At 38.8% G+C, this 14,760-nt stretch overlaps 1 protein-coding gene across 1 annotated transcript; it reads left to right on the top strand.

Moving 5' to 3' along the window:
* The first annotated feature begins 313 nt into the window (after positions 1 to 313).
* Positions 314 to 2,443, top strand: LOC129742758 (uncharacterized). Its single transcript, XM_055734700.1, has one exon. The coding sequence runs from the start codon at positions 314 to 316 to the stop codon at positions 2,441 to 2,443; it is 2,130 nt and encodes a 709-aa protein (XP_055590675.1).
* The last annotated feature ends 12,317 nt before the right edge of the window (positions 2,444 to 14,760 follow it).

Raw genomic sequence — 14,760 nt, 5'->3', positions numbered from 1 at the left:
CTTTTTTTGTGTGTTCAGAGAGTCTGTGGGGGGTCGTTGCATGAAACACCACAGTCTGGCATTTTACTGTTCGTGGATTTACGGATAAAGTGGACGATATTTAGAACAGCTTTATCGTGCGAATTAAAGTGGGTCGGTTGTAGAAATATTGCTGACTTTGGCCCATCCGTCAGCTGGGGTGATTGTGTTGAGCTACCATTTTGCGAGACGTCGAGTTGATTACCGCGGTCTGTCATAGTGAAAATCAGTGATTAACAGTGCTAAGTGGCAGCCTAGCTGAAACTGCGGGAACTGTGAAGTGAAAGGTTTTACCATGCGCAATCTAAGAGAACTTTACAAGTTGGAAAGCAGCCAGTGTCGCGTTTTCGAGACGGTGCGACAGTTTATTGCAAGTGCAAAAATAAGTGCAGTGAGAAGTGAAGTAATCGGTGTACGCATAGAACGCCTGGACGATGCGTTCAAGCAGTTTCAGCTAGTGCGTGCGGAAATCGAGCTGCAGACCGACCAGGTGACCGGTGTGGAGGATCCTGAGCAGGAGCTGACGCTGATTACCGCACGAGCCGAGGAAAATGACAGCCTTTCGATGCAGAAAGAAGATGATTATTGTACCATGAAGGGTGAGCTGTTATACCTCCAATCATTAGCGTATCGATCTGAAAACGGTTGCCAAGCGCCCAACACCAGTTCCCAGGAGTCGATCGGGTCATCATCAAGTTTGGCACGCGTTAAACTGCCCGAGATATCTCTGCCAAGCTTTGATGGGCAGATCAAGCTTTGGATAACGTTCCGAGATTCTTTCAACAGTCTCATCCATTCTAACAACCATCTGACGGCGATTGACAAGTTCTCGTACCTACGTTCCGCGCTGAGAGGAGAAGCGCTTCAGGAGGTGAGCTCAATCGAGATTACGGCAGCCAATTACGAAGTGGCATGGGCTGCTTTAACAAATCGATATGAGAATCCAAAGCTCATAGTCAAAACAAATTTAGATGCGCTTTTTAATGCGGAGATGATGCGCAAAGAGAGCTACGATGAGTTGAGCAAACTAATTGGTGACTTTGAGAAAAATATCCAGATGTTGACAAAAGTTGGCGAATCTTCCGACGGTTGGAGCACTTTGCTGGTGCACATGATCTGTGCACGATTGGATTTGTCGACGTTGCGCCATTGGGAAACCCACCATAATTCACGAGAGGTGCCAAATTTCAAGCAATTGATGCGTTTTCTGAGAGATCACTGTACTGTTTTGCAAACATTAGCGCATCAATCTACTGCAGCGGACTGCCATTCTAATCGGTCAAGTTTTGGAGTGAGCCATCCCAGTATTCAATTCTTCTCAAGATGTCCATTCTGCGGTGAAGATTTTCATTCTGCTTTCCGATGCATGAAGTTTTTGAAATGTACAGTCGAAGAACGCGGTGATTTAGTGAAGAGGGCTCGACTGTGCCTGAACTGTCTGTCTCCCGGTCACATGGCTCGTGTCTGCAGCAGAGGCTCGTGTCGTCACTGCGGATTGCGCCATCATTCGTTGCTGCACACAGATTCTCAATCCTCCGTCTCGCAAATCCATACAAATTCCACGCCGCCAGTACGTCAAGCTCCGCAATCCCCACCACCATCTCCGCCATCCCAACCGATCCCTTCTACTAGCCCACTTTCCAGACCACAAACCTCCTCATCGTTCACAGTTATACAAATGCCAGACTACTCTACAGACTTCTCTGGCGACAACCAACACACAATTGGACATCCCACACAAGTACACACACCACCACACCAAGTACTTCTGTCAACGGTCGTTGTTCGCATCCTGGACCAGTCAGGAAACTTCCGGCAAGCCAGAGCCTTGTTAGATTCTGGCTCACAGTTAAACTTCATCACCACGACATTCTGCCAAAGTTTGAAGCTCCAGAGTTCCTCCGATAATCTTACCGTCCAAGGAATCGGTGGGTCAACCGTCTCGGAACAGCAGGTGACGGCATCCGTTTTTCCCCGTTGCTCGAAAATATCTTCGTTTGGCTCTTCGATGACTTTTAACGTGCTTCCTGAGATAACAACTTCCCAACCAGCCAGCCGTGTTCCGTGCAGTATGCCAGAGAATTTAGTACTTGCTGATCCCAACTTCCACGAGCCAGGACAAATCGACATCATCATTGGTGCTCAAGCCTTCTACGATCTGCTTTCCGATGGTCGATTCAAAGTGTCTGATCATGGTCCCAGCCTACAGAATTCGGTTTTCGGTTGGATCGTGTCAGGTACTGTTCCAAAACAGAAAACGTCCAGGGTTTTTCAAAAAAGATTCCAGTTCAAGTCCAAATCATCCAGCCAAATGTCAAACCCTCGTTTAACTAACGGTGCAATCAGTGTCGGCGGCCGGTTGCAAAATGCACCAATTTCGATGATCCACTCCCAAAACAACAAGTTTACCAAAGGCAGTCAGTAAATTCGCAACACACCAGTTTCTGCTTAGTCAGAGGACTAAGCTTTCTCCATTTATGCTACTTCCAACCGTTGCTGCTCATTACTATTGTTCTGTTGTTCCTGTTCGTCGTTTGTCTACTCGTTGATGTTGATCCAGTTCGTCGCTGAGTTCGCATCGATCATCCATCGCAGTCGTCAATCGTGAACAGAGCACCAGTTGCTCCGTTTCATCTGTTGCGAGTGTGCAACCAGACGACGCTAGTCTGAGCAGAGTTCCAGCACCAAAGCCTTCAGGGGTGACGCGGTTGCGATCGGACGGGTCGGACCTGTCACCCCACCGCTAACCTTCGTTAAGTAACCATCAATTACCAGAGTCCCTTACGGACACTCACCCGTTTCTCCTTAACAGGTTGCGGATCATCGTACTGGAACTCCCCATCCTGTGTCAACCATGAGCCTACCGTACGAAGTAGACTGCGGCAGCAATCATACCATTAGTTCTTCCATCATCATCTCCAAGCCAGCAGCGCTTCCGGTGTAACCGATAGCGTTTCATCCAGTTTTTTTGCATCACTTCATCAGTTGCAGAAGTGCAACCAGGCGCCATCTGTCTGAGCAGAGATCCAGCTCTAAAGCAATCGGGGGTGACGCGGTCGCGATCGGACGGGTCGGACCTGTCACCCCACCACCGCCATCTGTTAAGTACCCGTCAAATTCCAAAGTCCAGTTCGGACATTTATCCGTCTTCTTCTGTACAGGTTGCGGTGCGTCGAGCTGGAACTTCCTGTCCTGTGTTTAAGAAACAGTCAGCGCAGTATCACCCATCGCAGATTCCAACAGGCAGCCGTGTGAATCTCAATAGTTTAGATTTGTTATACATAGTTTTTTTGAAATTCTCTAGTATTTCAAGGCGGCCGGTATGTTCGCACAAATTTTTAGACACCGTAGTTCTGGGTGTAATAGCGAATAACGCCACACCAGATTTCGCCACATCTGTAGCGCGCATCCCCTTTGTCAAGTCCAGATAGGTACGTTTGGTCACTTCGATGGATGGCCAAAGCACCGCACAAAGCGGAGAATAAAAAATACCCAATTGATTACTTGCAAGCTAGTATCCATCGCGTGTAGTACTCTATGCTATACATTTTGTTTCATTCCCGTCGGTTGCAATAAAGTTTATCATTGCATTCTGTATCTCGTTTCATATTTTAAATTAAACGGAAGTTTGATCAAGAAGTGAATTCTTATTGAAAAATCCGAAATACTCGGTATCCGTTGAAACAGAGGCCTTAAGCGTTCTTGTGGTATTTTATCCCAGGCTGCCACGAGATGTCGATTCAGGACCTCCACACCTTCATGTTTCTTAGAGCAGACTTCGGCCTCCAACATACTCCAAACAGCGAAGTCTATAGGGTTCAGGTCTGGCGAACTCGCCGGCCACTCGGAGCTCGAAATGAACCCTGGAAAATGATGCGCAATCCAAAGTTGGGTTATTTTCGCTTTGTGAGCCGGCGCCGAGTCCTGTTGGAAAACCCAATCCCTGGAAACAAAATGTCGACGTGCCCACGGTTCGACGACATTCTGTAGAACTAGTTCCCGATATGTATTTCGGTTGATCTTCACTCCTTCAGAGACAAAAACCAGCGGAGTTCGGCCATCACGGGTGATTCCTGCCCAAACCATCACCGATGCTGGTTTCTGTCGCAGGGTGGCCGTCAGCAAGTCGGCATGGCTTCGTGATCTGTCTGGCAACCAAACTCTGTCGTTCTGCTTATTCACGAACTGCTGTACGGTGAAGAGTTTCTCGTCGGTAAACAAGATATTCTTCAACACAGTAAACGAAAATTACCGAGTTCGGTAACATGTGAAAACATGCGAAATCCTAACATGTGTAAATCGTTAAACTGTTCGGTAATTTTTTCGGTAAAAAATAAACGAACATCGGTTAATCGATTCTTCATTTACCGATGTTCGTTTATTTTTTACCGAAAAAATTACCGAACAGTTTAACGATTTACACATGTTAGGATTTCGGTAAAAAAACTACCGAACTCGGTAATTTTCGTTTACTGTGAACGTTCCTTCCACGGCCCTCTTCAACAGCGCCCTCGCTCTTTTCACCCGTTCTTGTTTCTGCTTCACCGTAAGGTCTTGAACCTTTTGGATATTGTATGGCTTGGTCTGAAGTTTATCTTTCAGGATCCGACGGAGACTTCGATCCTATATGTTGAGATTCTCTGCCAATTTAGTGGCACTACGACGAGGCGCGCTTGACGATCTTCGCCACAGTAAGTTGGCGTCCCTCATCGTACCGTTTTGTGGCACTTCCGGTCTCCAGGTATCTTTTAACTGAACGGAATACAAAACTTCTGCACACACTTATATCGGACAGCTCACGAACTATGTCCTTCTTCCGTTTGCCAGCTAGAAACAAGGAACCACAGCACTACGTTTCTGTTCGAGATCCATTTTTCCGGATAACACCTGATTACAAAAGTAACACTTACATCCAATGATGGCCCTTATTCTGCGCCGCGCGTGACGTGATGATAGTCGACTCACCCAAGTCACTCTATTCCAGTAGTCGGTTTAGGTGACGAGCGTCACTTCGGATGAACTTTGTGAGTTCTTACCCTATTCTCGTAGTCACCGTGGGTGAGAATCGTCGCATTCAGGTGACGATTTTAGGTGAGAATTGTCGGTACCTTTTCAGGTGGTGACGAGATAGGAATTTAATCGAAAATGTATGTAAAGTGGAATGGTTAGGCTCTGAATATTAAATTATACTAATGTATGATATTTTAAGAAACAATCAAACCGATTCCCGTACTTTTTTCTATATCAGTTTTAGAAAAAAAAAAATTCTTTGAGAGATGATAAAAAATCTAGGGAGATTTCCTTTTTAATCTGATCGAGTTCTTAACAAAAATCCAAAATTGAACCTTAAAATGAAAAACTAAAGTTGAATAATAAAACAAGTGAGGAGTAAGTTTTTAATTGAATAAGTTTATATTTTTCAAATGATCTTCTAAACCCTAAAAACGGTTAAATTAATAGGTCTCCCCAGCAGCGCCTGCCTGCAAAACACATATCTTACATACTTGGATAAGCTAAATTAAATCCGTTTTAAGGGTTTTATGATGGCTGGTTGGTGGACACATCCGCCGGCTTGGGCATTTGTTTTGCGGTTAGTTTTTTTTTGCTCCAATCAGTCAGCTTACCGGCTCATCCGCTGCAAATTTCGGCTCCTAATCCGGCCTGGACGACTTGCTAACACCATAAAATTGGATTGTGGTCTTTTCCGAACCGAAATTCGCAGTTGTTGATTAAAAAACTAATTTTAAAATTCGGAAACGCGAGCAAAACAAAACAAACCGAGCTAGTTTGACACATGAGCTCACTCAGTCACTCACCTACGAATGAATCTCTGTCACTTTACCCGCATCGACTACGGGAATAAGGTGACAAATCTCACGGTGACTCCGAGGTGAGGTGACAATCATCACGTCACGCGCGGCGCAGAATAAGGGCCGATAGCTTAAACTCAATGTAAACAAAGCGACGGGGGTCGTTCAATACTGTTTCGTGTGCAACGAAATAATTACTGTTGAAGTAATGTAGCAGTTCAATTGCCGGACCCTGTATAATAAAGTTTATAAATTAAGACCCGCAAGTTTTTCTTTTCTATTTAACGAACTTTTTATCTTTGAATCGTGCAGGGGGCTTCGACAAGGTGATGGTCTATCCTGCATGATGTTCAACGTGGTGCTAGAAGGTGTTATTCGACGAGCGGTGGGCGAAATGCGGGGCACGATTTTCAACAGATCCAGTCAACTTATCTGCTTTGCCGATGACATTGATATAGTCGGCAGATCATCTGCGGCGGTGGAGGAGATCTACCGCAAACTGAAACGCGAAGCAGGAAGGATTGGGTTGATGATTAATACGTCCAAGATGAAGTACATGCTGGCCTGCGGATCCGAGACCGACCAAACCCGCTTGTCCAGTAATAACAGGATCACGATCGACGGCGACGAGCTGGAGATAGTCGAAGACTTTGTCTATCTCTGCTCACTGATGACCGCAGACAATGACACCAGCCGTGAGATCCGGAGGCGAATTATCAGCGGAAGTCGTGCCTACTCTGGACTCCACAAGCAACTGCGGTCAAGAAGACTTAGCCCTCGCACGAAGTGTAACCTGTATACGACGCTCATTAGACCGGTTGTTCTCTACGGGCACGAGACATGGATATTGCTCGAGGAGGACCTGCGTACACTCGGAGTATTCGAACGACGAGTGTTAAGAACCATCTTTGGCGGCGTACAGGAGAACGGAGTGTGGAGGCGAAGGATGAACCACGAGCTCGCGCGACTTAACGACGAACCCAGTATCCAGAAGGTGGTGAAGGCTGGCCGGATACGCTGGGCGGGACATATTGCGAGAATGCCGGACGACTGTCCTGCAAAACAGGTGTTCGCTACGAATCCAGTAGGAACAAGACGAGCGAGGGGTGCAACGAGCGAAGGTGGTTAGACCAAGTGGAGCGTGATCTGGCGAACGTGGGGTGCCCGAGAAATTGGAGAACGGTTGCCATGGACCGAGTGAATTTTAGGAATTATGTTCGTCAAGTTATGTCGTGAGACGGAATACTATGTAAATAAAAATAAATAATTATCTTTGAATCACCGTATTTAACTAAGAACTCAGTGATAAAGAGCTAAATGATAAAAATGAACACTAGAATTTAATTTTGGACGTGAAATCTTTCAAATTCACTATTTGTAATTCAGAAACGATGAACAGATATTCCAAGGTATATCGATAATACGAACCCGTAAAGATAGCAATTGTCGCAAAGATAGGTTAACTTCATATATAGGTGCTTTATTAATAAGCTTGAGAAAAAACAGTAGATACTAAAGAATGTTTGTCTTGTGGAGATATGAATTCACAATGTTAAAAATTGCCCTTAGAAACTCAAGTTTTTTTTTAATTTGCAAAATTAAATTTAAAACCCGCCATAATAACAGGTTCCGTAAACCTAGTGTTGATAGCCGATGGATTCATGTGTTTTTAAATCAAATTATGCGAAATTTCAAATTTTGTTTTATCCAATGTGGAAATTTATACACTATCGAAAAATTGAGTTTCTGAATGATTTAACTTTTCGTAACAAAGTATTACCCACTCATCAATTCCACAATTGGGAGGTTATATTACTTACCTACAGCTCCTCCCTTTCTACGTTACTTTTCCACCCAAACTCGGTCAACGTACCTTCCAAAGCCATTTTACCCACATTTTACCCCACATGAATTCTGCATCATTTTCCGCTCGTTAACTATCCACTTTCTATTCCTCTAGCGTGTCACTTTATTTACTTTTCTTGCTCCCCCATTTGTAATTCGTCTCCGAGCAAGCAACTGGACTTAATTCCGAAGATAACGACCTTCCGGTACATTTGCACCACCACACTTTCTTGTTTAGTTTCCCCCGGACTATTTCGACTGAACCCACAATTTCAGGTCCCGATAATAGCTGCAATAATGTGGACCTCTCAAGAAAAACCGACTATGCGAGGATATAAAAATATAGGCTTTTGTTTCAGAAGCCTATCATCTTCGGATCCATCCAAATGTAGGATGTAAGCCAAAAGCGAGCGAGGGGTTGTCTTTCATTTTTGACTCCCCTCGTTTATCGGAGGGCAATTTTTAGCGATTTTTTTTTCTGTCTATCTCTTTTTGCAACATCATTTGACTCATCAACTTCCGCCGTCGCTTTCTCGGATTGTCGAATTGGCAAGTTGTTGGGCCCAGGTGGTTGGGGTTTTCGACCCTCAGGGCAACAGATATTGAAACAAAAGTGGGGGTTCTTTTCCGCTTCCTCGCTCTTTGAAGTACCTTCATCCCTAGGCTTGGGTGAAATCTTTGGAAATTGAAGATATTCAGTTTTTTCTTTGGTTCAAGAAAAAACCTTCTTGTTTTCTGACCATATAGAAAATAAATTCTTCTCTTATTCTTTTTCAAAACTATCCACAAAAAATCATTGCTGAAATCGTTAAATTTTGCAATTTTTGATTTTTGTTCATGTGAAAGCTCTCATCTCCCTTATGCGTGATTTTCAATCCCCAAAAACTGTTTCAGTCTTCATGAACAGCAAGCAGCACATTGGAAAAAGGTGGGCTGATGGATCCCTGGTAAAAGGAGGAAAAATTTTGAGAACGACGACGACGACGACGCAATGGAAGGGCACAAGAAAAATGTTTTCCGATAAGAGATGATAACAGACCTGGATTTGCGAAACGTAAAAATTCCAATTTATGGCGCATCTCTTGTTTGGGTTTTGTTTGTTTTTTAGGTGGAAGAAGGCAAAGTTTAACAAAAGGGGAGCCAAAATGGGTAACCGAAAGCTTTTGTTGAGATGGTAACTTTTTTTTAGTCATATCGGAGAATGACGGAAGTGAAATTAAAAAAAAAATTGAGAAGAATTGGGAGGATTTTAGACTTGCATCGAGTGCTTAGGGAATATATTGAAGGAATCTTAAAATTGATGTTAGTATCTGTATATAAAATACCTGACCTGAATCTCAAAATCTGAATTTGCTATAGATTGATTGCATTAATATTTTTTTAGAGTAGACGTTTGCCGACTGATTATAATTATTGGCTTATTGTAACAACATCTTTCATTTCATTTACCGCTTCAATAAGCAAACTTAGTTGGTTAATGTTGTAAATATTCATGTGTTGGTGGTTTTAGGGGGAAAGGGGTAAATCAGATTATTGAATTTTGTGGATTTTGGAAAAAGAATATGAGATTAATGTGTTACATTGGGAAGAATGGGATCGAACATGATCGAAAATTGAATTACGTAATATTTGAACGGCCCCCTATTGTATCTAAGACTCAAACCGTCTTCCCATGATCAAGAGTATATGAACAAATCTTTCCTTTACACAATTACCAATTATTCGGATTTGAATATAGAACAAATTTCAATTTTAGGATAGTTTTCATTCACTTTATATTTTTGTTTGATTTCAAATATGATGACATCAATCATATTGCAAGGAAAAAATCACATTTTTCCGAGATGCAAAGAGTTTAATAGCTGATTTTGACCAATTTGGGTGCGCAGATTCCAAATATGCAGTTTACTTTTTAACTATCAGCTCTTATATTTGAGATAACTTTATATAACAGGCAAAAATTCATGGAATAAATTTGTGCACTTTTTAGCCAAATTTTAGATCATTTGAAAATAAAGGTTATAACTCAATGATCAATCTTCCCCAAGACCGCGAGTAATTTTGACTACTCAGATAAAAGTTATTGACGTTTCCTTTTGTAATTTTTTCTGTCAACCAAAAACGGGACTTTTGACAAAATTTCGAAAAAAAATTCAAACTAAATTGAATCTAGGATATTTTATAAACCTTACCCAAGTAACAATTTAAGTTTTATTCCAACCTTAACAGCCCGCTTAAGACTATTTCCTAAAGCTACTTTATAAGCCAAAGCGCATTCTACGCTATTAGCACAACTACTTTAAAGCTAACATATGGCCAAAAGGGACCATTTTGTTAACGTTTTTAAAGCTAATTCTAAACGCTATAATAAAACATCCAACAGAATAGTTTTATTCGACCTTATAGACATAGCCTTAAGAAACCTTTCAGAGCTCTTTTAAGACTATCCACAGCTCCTTTAAAACTACGTCAAGGAATCTGATAGGAATTTTACTGTAGGAGCTGTGGAATCTGATAGGAATTTTACTGTGGCAGCTGTGGAATCTGATAGAAATTATACTGTGGGAGCTTTCTGTTCCGTTTTTTTGTCGTGTTATCACTTACTCTCTCAAGCATTTGGTGATTGGTAAAGATTCCATTTGAAATATTTTAAAAATATTCTCATTTTCATTTTCAATCTTAGCATGAAACTTCCTGCCACCTCAGATTTCTGGTGAAACATATACGAAATAGCATCAAAACATAAGCGCGCCTTAAAGAAAATCAAGATTGACTACATTTTGAGCATTTTTTTAATTGAAAAAAATAATTTAAGGAAAATATAAATTTGCTCAAATGATGCAATTTTTGTTTTGCATTGAAATTTATGACCTATACAACAAATGGTACCACCAACATTGTCAAATTTGTTAAAAATGTCTAGTTTATAGTATTAAAGTATAATTTCCATCAAGATGGCGTCAATAATTTCGATTCAATTTCACAATCAATATGGCGATAAGTAAATTAATATTGAAAATCTTAAGGCAGTTGTAAAACAGTGTTAAAATGGTTTTATGACGGTTAGAAAAATGTTGTACTAAAACAATTTCAATTACCAGTTTTAAAATGGTTTTAAGAGTCCTTGAATCACAGCTTCGTTTGACGTTTCCCTATATGGAATACACGCTCATGATGGATTCATCCATTTTTGAGGAAGAGGAGTTTTTTTTACAAAAAATGAGGACATCTGCTTGGCAAAAGGCATTCATGCAACTTTTTGTTTTGTTTCCTTTTGGCTATGATTAGAGGGTGGTCAATCATCTTTAAATACCAAGTAGGTATTGTTATTAAATAATCTCAGACTGTTATGGAATAGATAATTTACTGTCATCAAAAGCCTGGCCTCAAAGCTAAATAATAACCCGCATAAATGAGGATTATAACCAAACGATTTCTGAAATCGTCAAACGACAATTTATGAAACGTAAAAAACGTTTAGCAAACGATTATAGAAATTGTAAATTACATTGCCTGAATTGTGAATTCCAAAAAGATTGAATTTTAAATCTGTAGTTAGGTTATGTAACTGTTTAAAAACTGTTAAAACAGTTGTATGGGAAAACTTTTCTGCAAACACTATGCTAACGGTTTAGGAAACGCTATTAATTAAAATTTGCAACATATCAAACTATAATGGTTATCGTTACAATTGGAAGCGATAAAACGATTCTATAAAACGTGCCTCGGTCGGATATTTTGCTTACGATAACCAAAACTGCGTTACGCTTTAAATAAATTGTAATTTTCAATGATCGACCAATGCTTGTGGTATTCATTCTGAATATATCATCTGAAACTTGTTGAGGCTGATGAAAGCTTAGAATGAACATTTTCGCTAGTGATGAAGCTCAATTTCTCCGTCTTTGCTGAGGAGAAGCCGGTGGCTGCAGCCTTCTAGAAATTTTCAAGGGCGTTTTATCCAGAAAAAAATTTGTTAACTCTTGATTGGATGACGTAAATATAGATTAACTTCGCATTGAGAGAAAGAGATGGATAAATAGAACAAGTACTTTATTTGGCGTACTTGTAAATTAATTGTCTTATACATTTATTCTTATCGAATTACAAAAAACGTTTATTCACAGTGTGCTTTTATTCAATCCATAAGAATTGAGCGATTAATGATGTGGACTGATTTGCGGTTGTTTTGAAATTTGAATGCGGATGCAACAAAGTTGTTTTTATTTTTCAGATGAATTTGACTGTTTTAATTTATATCATTTTGATAGCCGTTTTTCTCAATTTTGAGTGATAATTCTTTCAAAACAGATTATGCTATCTCAAAAAGAGGTAAAAAAGTTTAAGCGTGTATACGTTCTTCTCGATTGTCAAAGTATCTGTCACTTAGTTTTATCATGCCTACATTGACTGTTCCAATAAAACAGTTTTTCAACTTGGCTTGAAGGCTAGTTTTAAAAGCGCATTGAGCGCATTTTTAAAACTGGTACCTATGCTCTAATAAAAACAGGAAAGTATGTGTTTTATTGATGCTTAAGCAATACTTTTGCAACGTTTTTACAGCACTCTTAAGATAGTGTTTTATTCAAGTTTTAGCAAAACTTTCAGGGCTCTTTTAAAACACACGATAAATGAAGCATTTCCTATGTTAAAATAGAATCGTTTTAAAAATTTGATGCCATGGAAAAGTCTTCATAAAAGAATATTAAAACTCAAAAAAGCCAATTGGCATAATCTGTGTTACTTGGGTTAAACCAATGTTGATAAGTGAGTAAAAATCTGCAATATCAATTTCTTAAACACTCTCTTTTATGATGTTGATAAAAGTTGTAATCTTATCGTTTCAAATTTCAAAAAATTGTAAAATTAATTGATTTTGAAGTGTTGTATCTCTGAAACAAGAACATCTAGTCATGTTTTTGTTTCTGTATTGAATGAAGGACTGCCATCGGGAGGGCCGGGGCAATTTTGCTAGGGGCCTTAATCTTTTTTTCTTTTCAATTTAAAATATATCTGTAGCAGTCTACTAAAAAATTTCTATTTTATTTATTCTAAAAAACATGTTTTATTTCTGCATAATAAAATACAAAATATAACTGCACATCGTTCATTCAAACTCGAGAGATCAAGCCTGATCAAATATTTATCCTCACAATAAAGTTTTAGTTGAAAAAGTCGGAGTCAAAATTAAAATCAAAGTTCTCCTTTAGAAATATACGTTTTAACCACAAAAATACCATTCGAACTCAAGTCTAAATTTATTGGGCAGAATGAAAATTCAAAAAAAGTAAGTGGCTTCAGCATTTAAAATTAATAATATGAATTAGAAAATCTCAGGTAAAATTCCGAAAGTGAAATAAAAATTTGTTTTGATCAAGATTTAAAATCCTAAATATAACCATAAATTTATATAATTTTTCTTGAAAAAAATTCAGTATTGAAAAACAGAATCTCAATAACGTTCGAAGGAATGATTCAAATTACAAATAAATACCATAAAATTTGAAAACTCGACAAAATTACAAGAACAATGAGGATTTTTTTTCCTCGAAGTCAACATTAGAATAAAGAACATGATTAGAATACCAAAATTCAAATCAAAACAGAGTTCAACAATAAAGACACTCAAATAAAAACCAGTGCCAGAGCTAAGTTCAGTCTTCCAGATAAGAATTCAAAATCAGTCAGTGATTGATAAATTGCGGTTTTAAAACTGTGCAAATAGGAATTTGTCTCATAATAGTGAAAACATACATTCTTTTCGAAATCTAAAGATTTTTGATAAGAACCTTCTTAAAGTAATGTTTTGTAAATATAATTATTTCTATGTTGAAAATTTGAAATTATGAAACGTTAGGTTAGGGGAGAGTGGGGATACTTGATCCCCTTTTCTTATTTTCACCATATCTTTTTGGACAAATTTAGCAACTCGCACTCTTTAACATTTTCTGACAGCGTGTAATTTCAAATTTCTATGCTCCTAAAATTAGAACGATACTTGAACCCGTAGATGAACTAGAAGCATTTTCGTGGGAGTAAAAAAATTGCGTTATTTTTGAAGTTAAGGGAGACTTGATCCTTTATTCAGGAAGCCCTAATCCATGGAAAAAATCAAACAAAACCCCAAAATAGAATGTTAATTGACTATTTTTGTCAAGTTTGTTCCCATTTCGCAATCTATAATTGTCAGAAAAAAAATTCTATTGCTTATTTTCAACCCTTAAGACATTGCACACTGACAGGCGCAGTTTTTTTATAAACAAGAAAAAATCAATTATTTTAGCCCTTTTCATCAGATAATTGATGGATGAATATTAGCTATTGGATAAATATTAGTAATCTCGTAATCAGCAATGACCACGATCCATTGAGAAGAAGAATATACCGGGATCATTTGTACCCATACATTAGGGATCAAAATCAACATTTTTGAAAACATTTTCTGAAAAAAGTTGGGAGTTTTCTATCACTTTGAAAATATTGTATTTTGAAGTTCATTTTACACTCGAAAAATTGATGTATTGGAATAAATATTTTTGTTATAATATTTCCATGTTAGGAACATTTTAAAATGCTGAAAAAAGATCTTCAAGTTACATTTTGTGAAATTTTTCAAACAAAGTTCAATAACCCAAAAACTTATTTTGTTAAAAATTTTTGAGCTTCAACCATTGCTGTTTTGTTCCATTTGGCACATTTTTCTAGAACATTTGATCTTTGTTCGACATTCCAGTTTGGAGATATAGCTAAGGAACAAGTATCCCCAGGCATCAAGTATCCTCATTCTCTCCTACTTTACTATTTTACCGTTTGCTTAATCCTTATGAGGCCTTTCAGAACCAGTCAATTTGAGTTTATAATGCATAACGATTTACCATATTTAAAACTAAATTTGGTGAAAGCTTGAGATTTATAAAAAAATTTTAGGGCTTGTGATATAGTTCTTTTGGCTCGGTTGCCAGGATTTCAATTAATAAAGCCAGGATTTTGTACGCGTTTTTTTCATTTTATTTTCCAAATCAAACAAAATAAAACAAATCACGTTGTAGAAATGTAATATTTATGCGTCCAAAACGAATTTTTTGGA

Source organism: Uranotaenia lowii, chromosome 2, assembly GCF_029784155.1.
Source record: "Uranotaenia lowii strain MFRU-FL chromosome 2, ASM2978415v1, whole genome shotgun sequence".
NCBI lineage: Eukaryota > Metazoa > Arthropoda > Insecta > Diptera > Culicidae > Uranotaenia > Uranotaenia lowii.
Note: the sequence above shows the minus strand (reverse complement) of the source record. Positions and strands in the feature narration are given on the sequence as shown.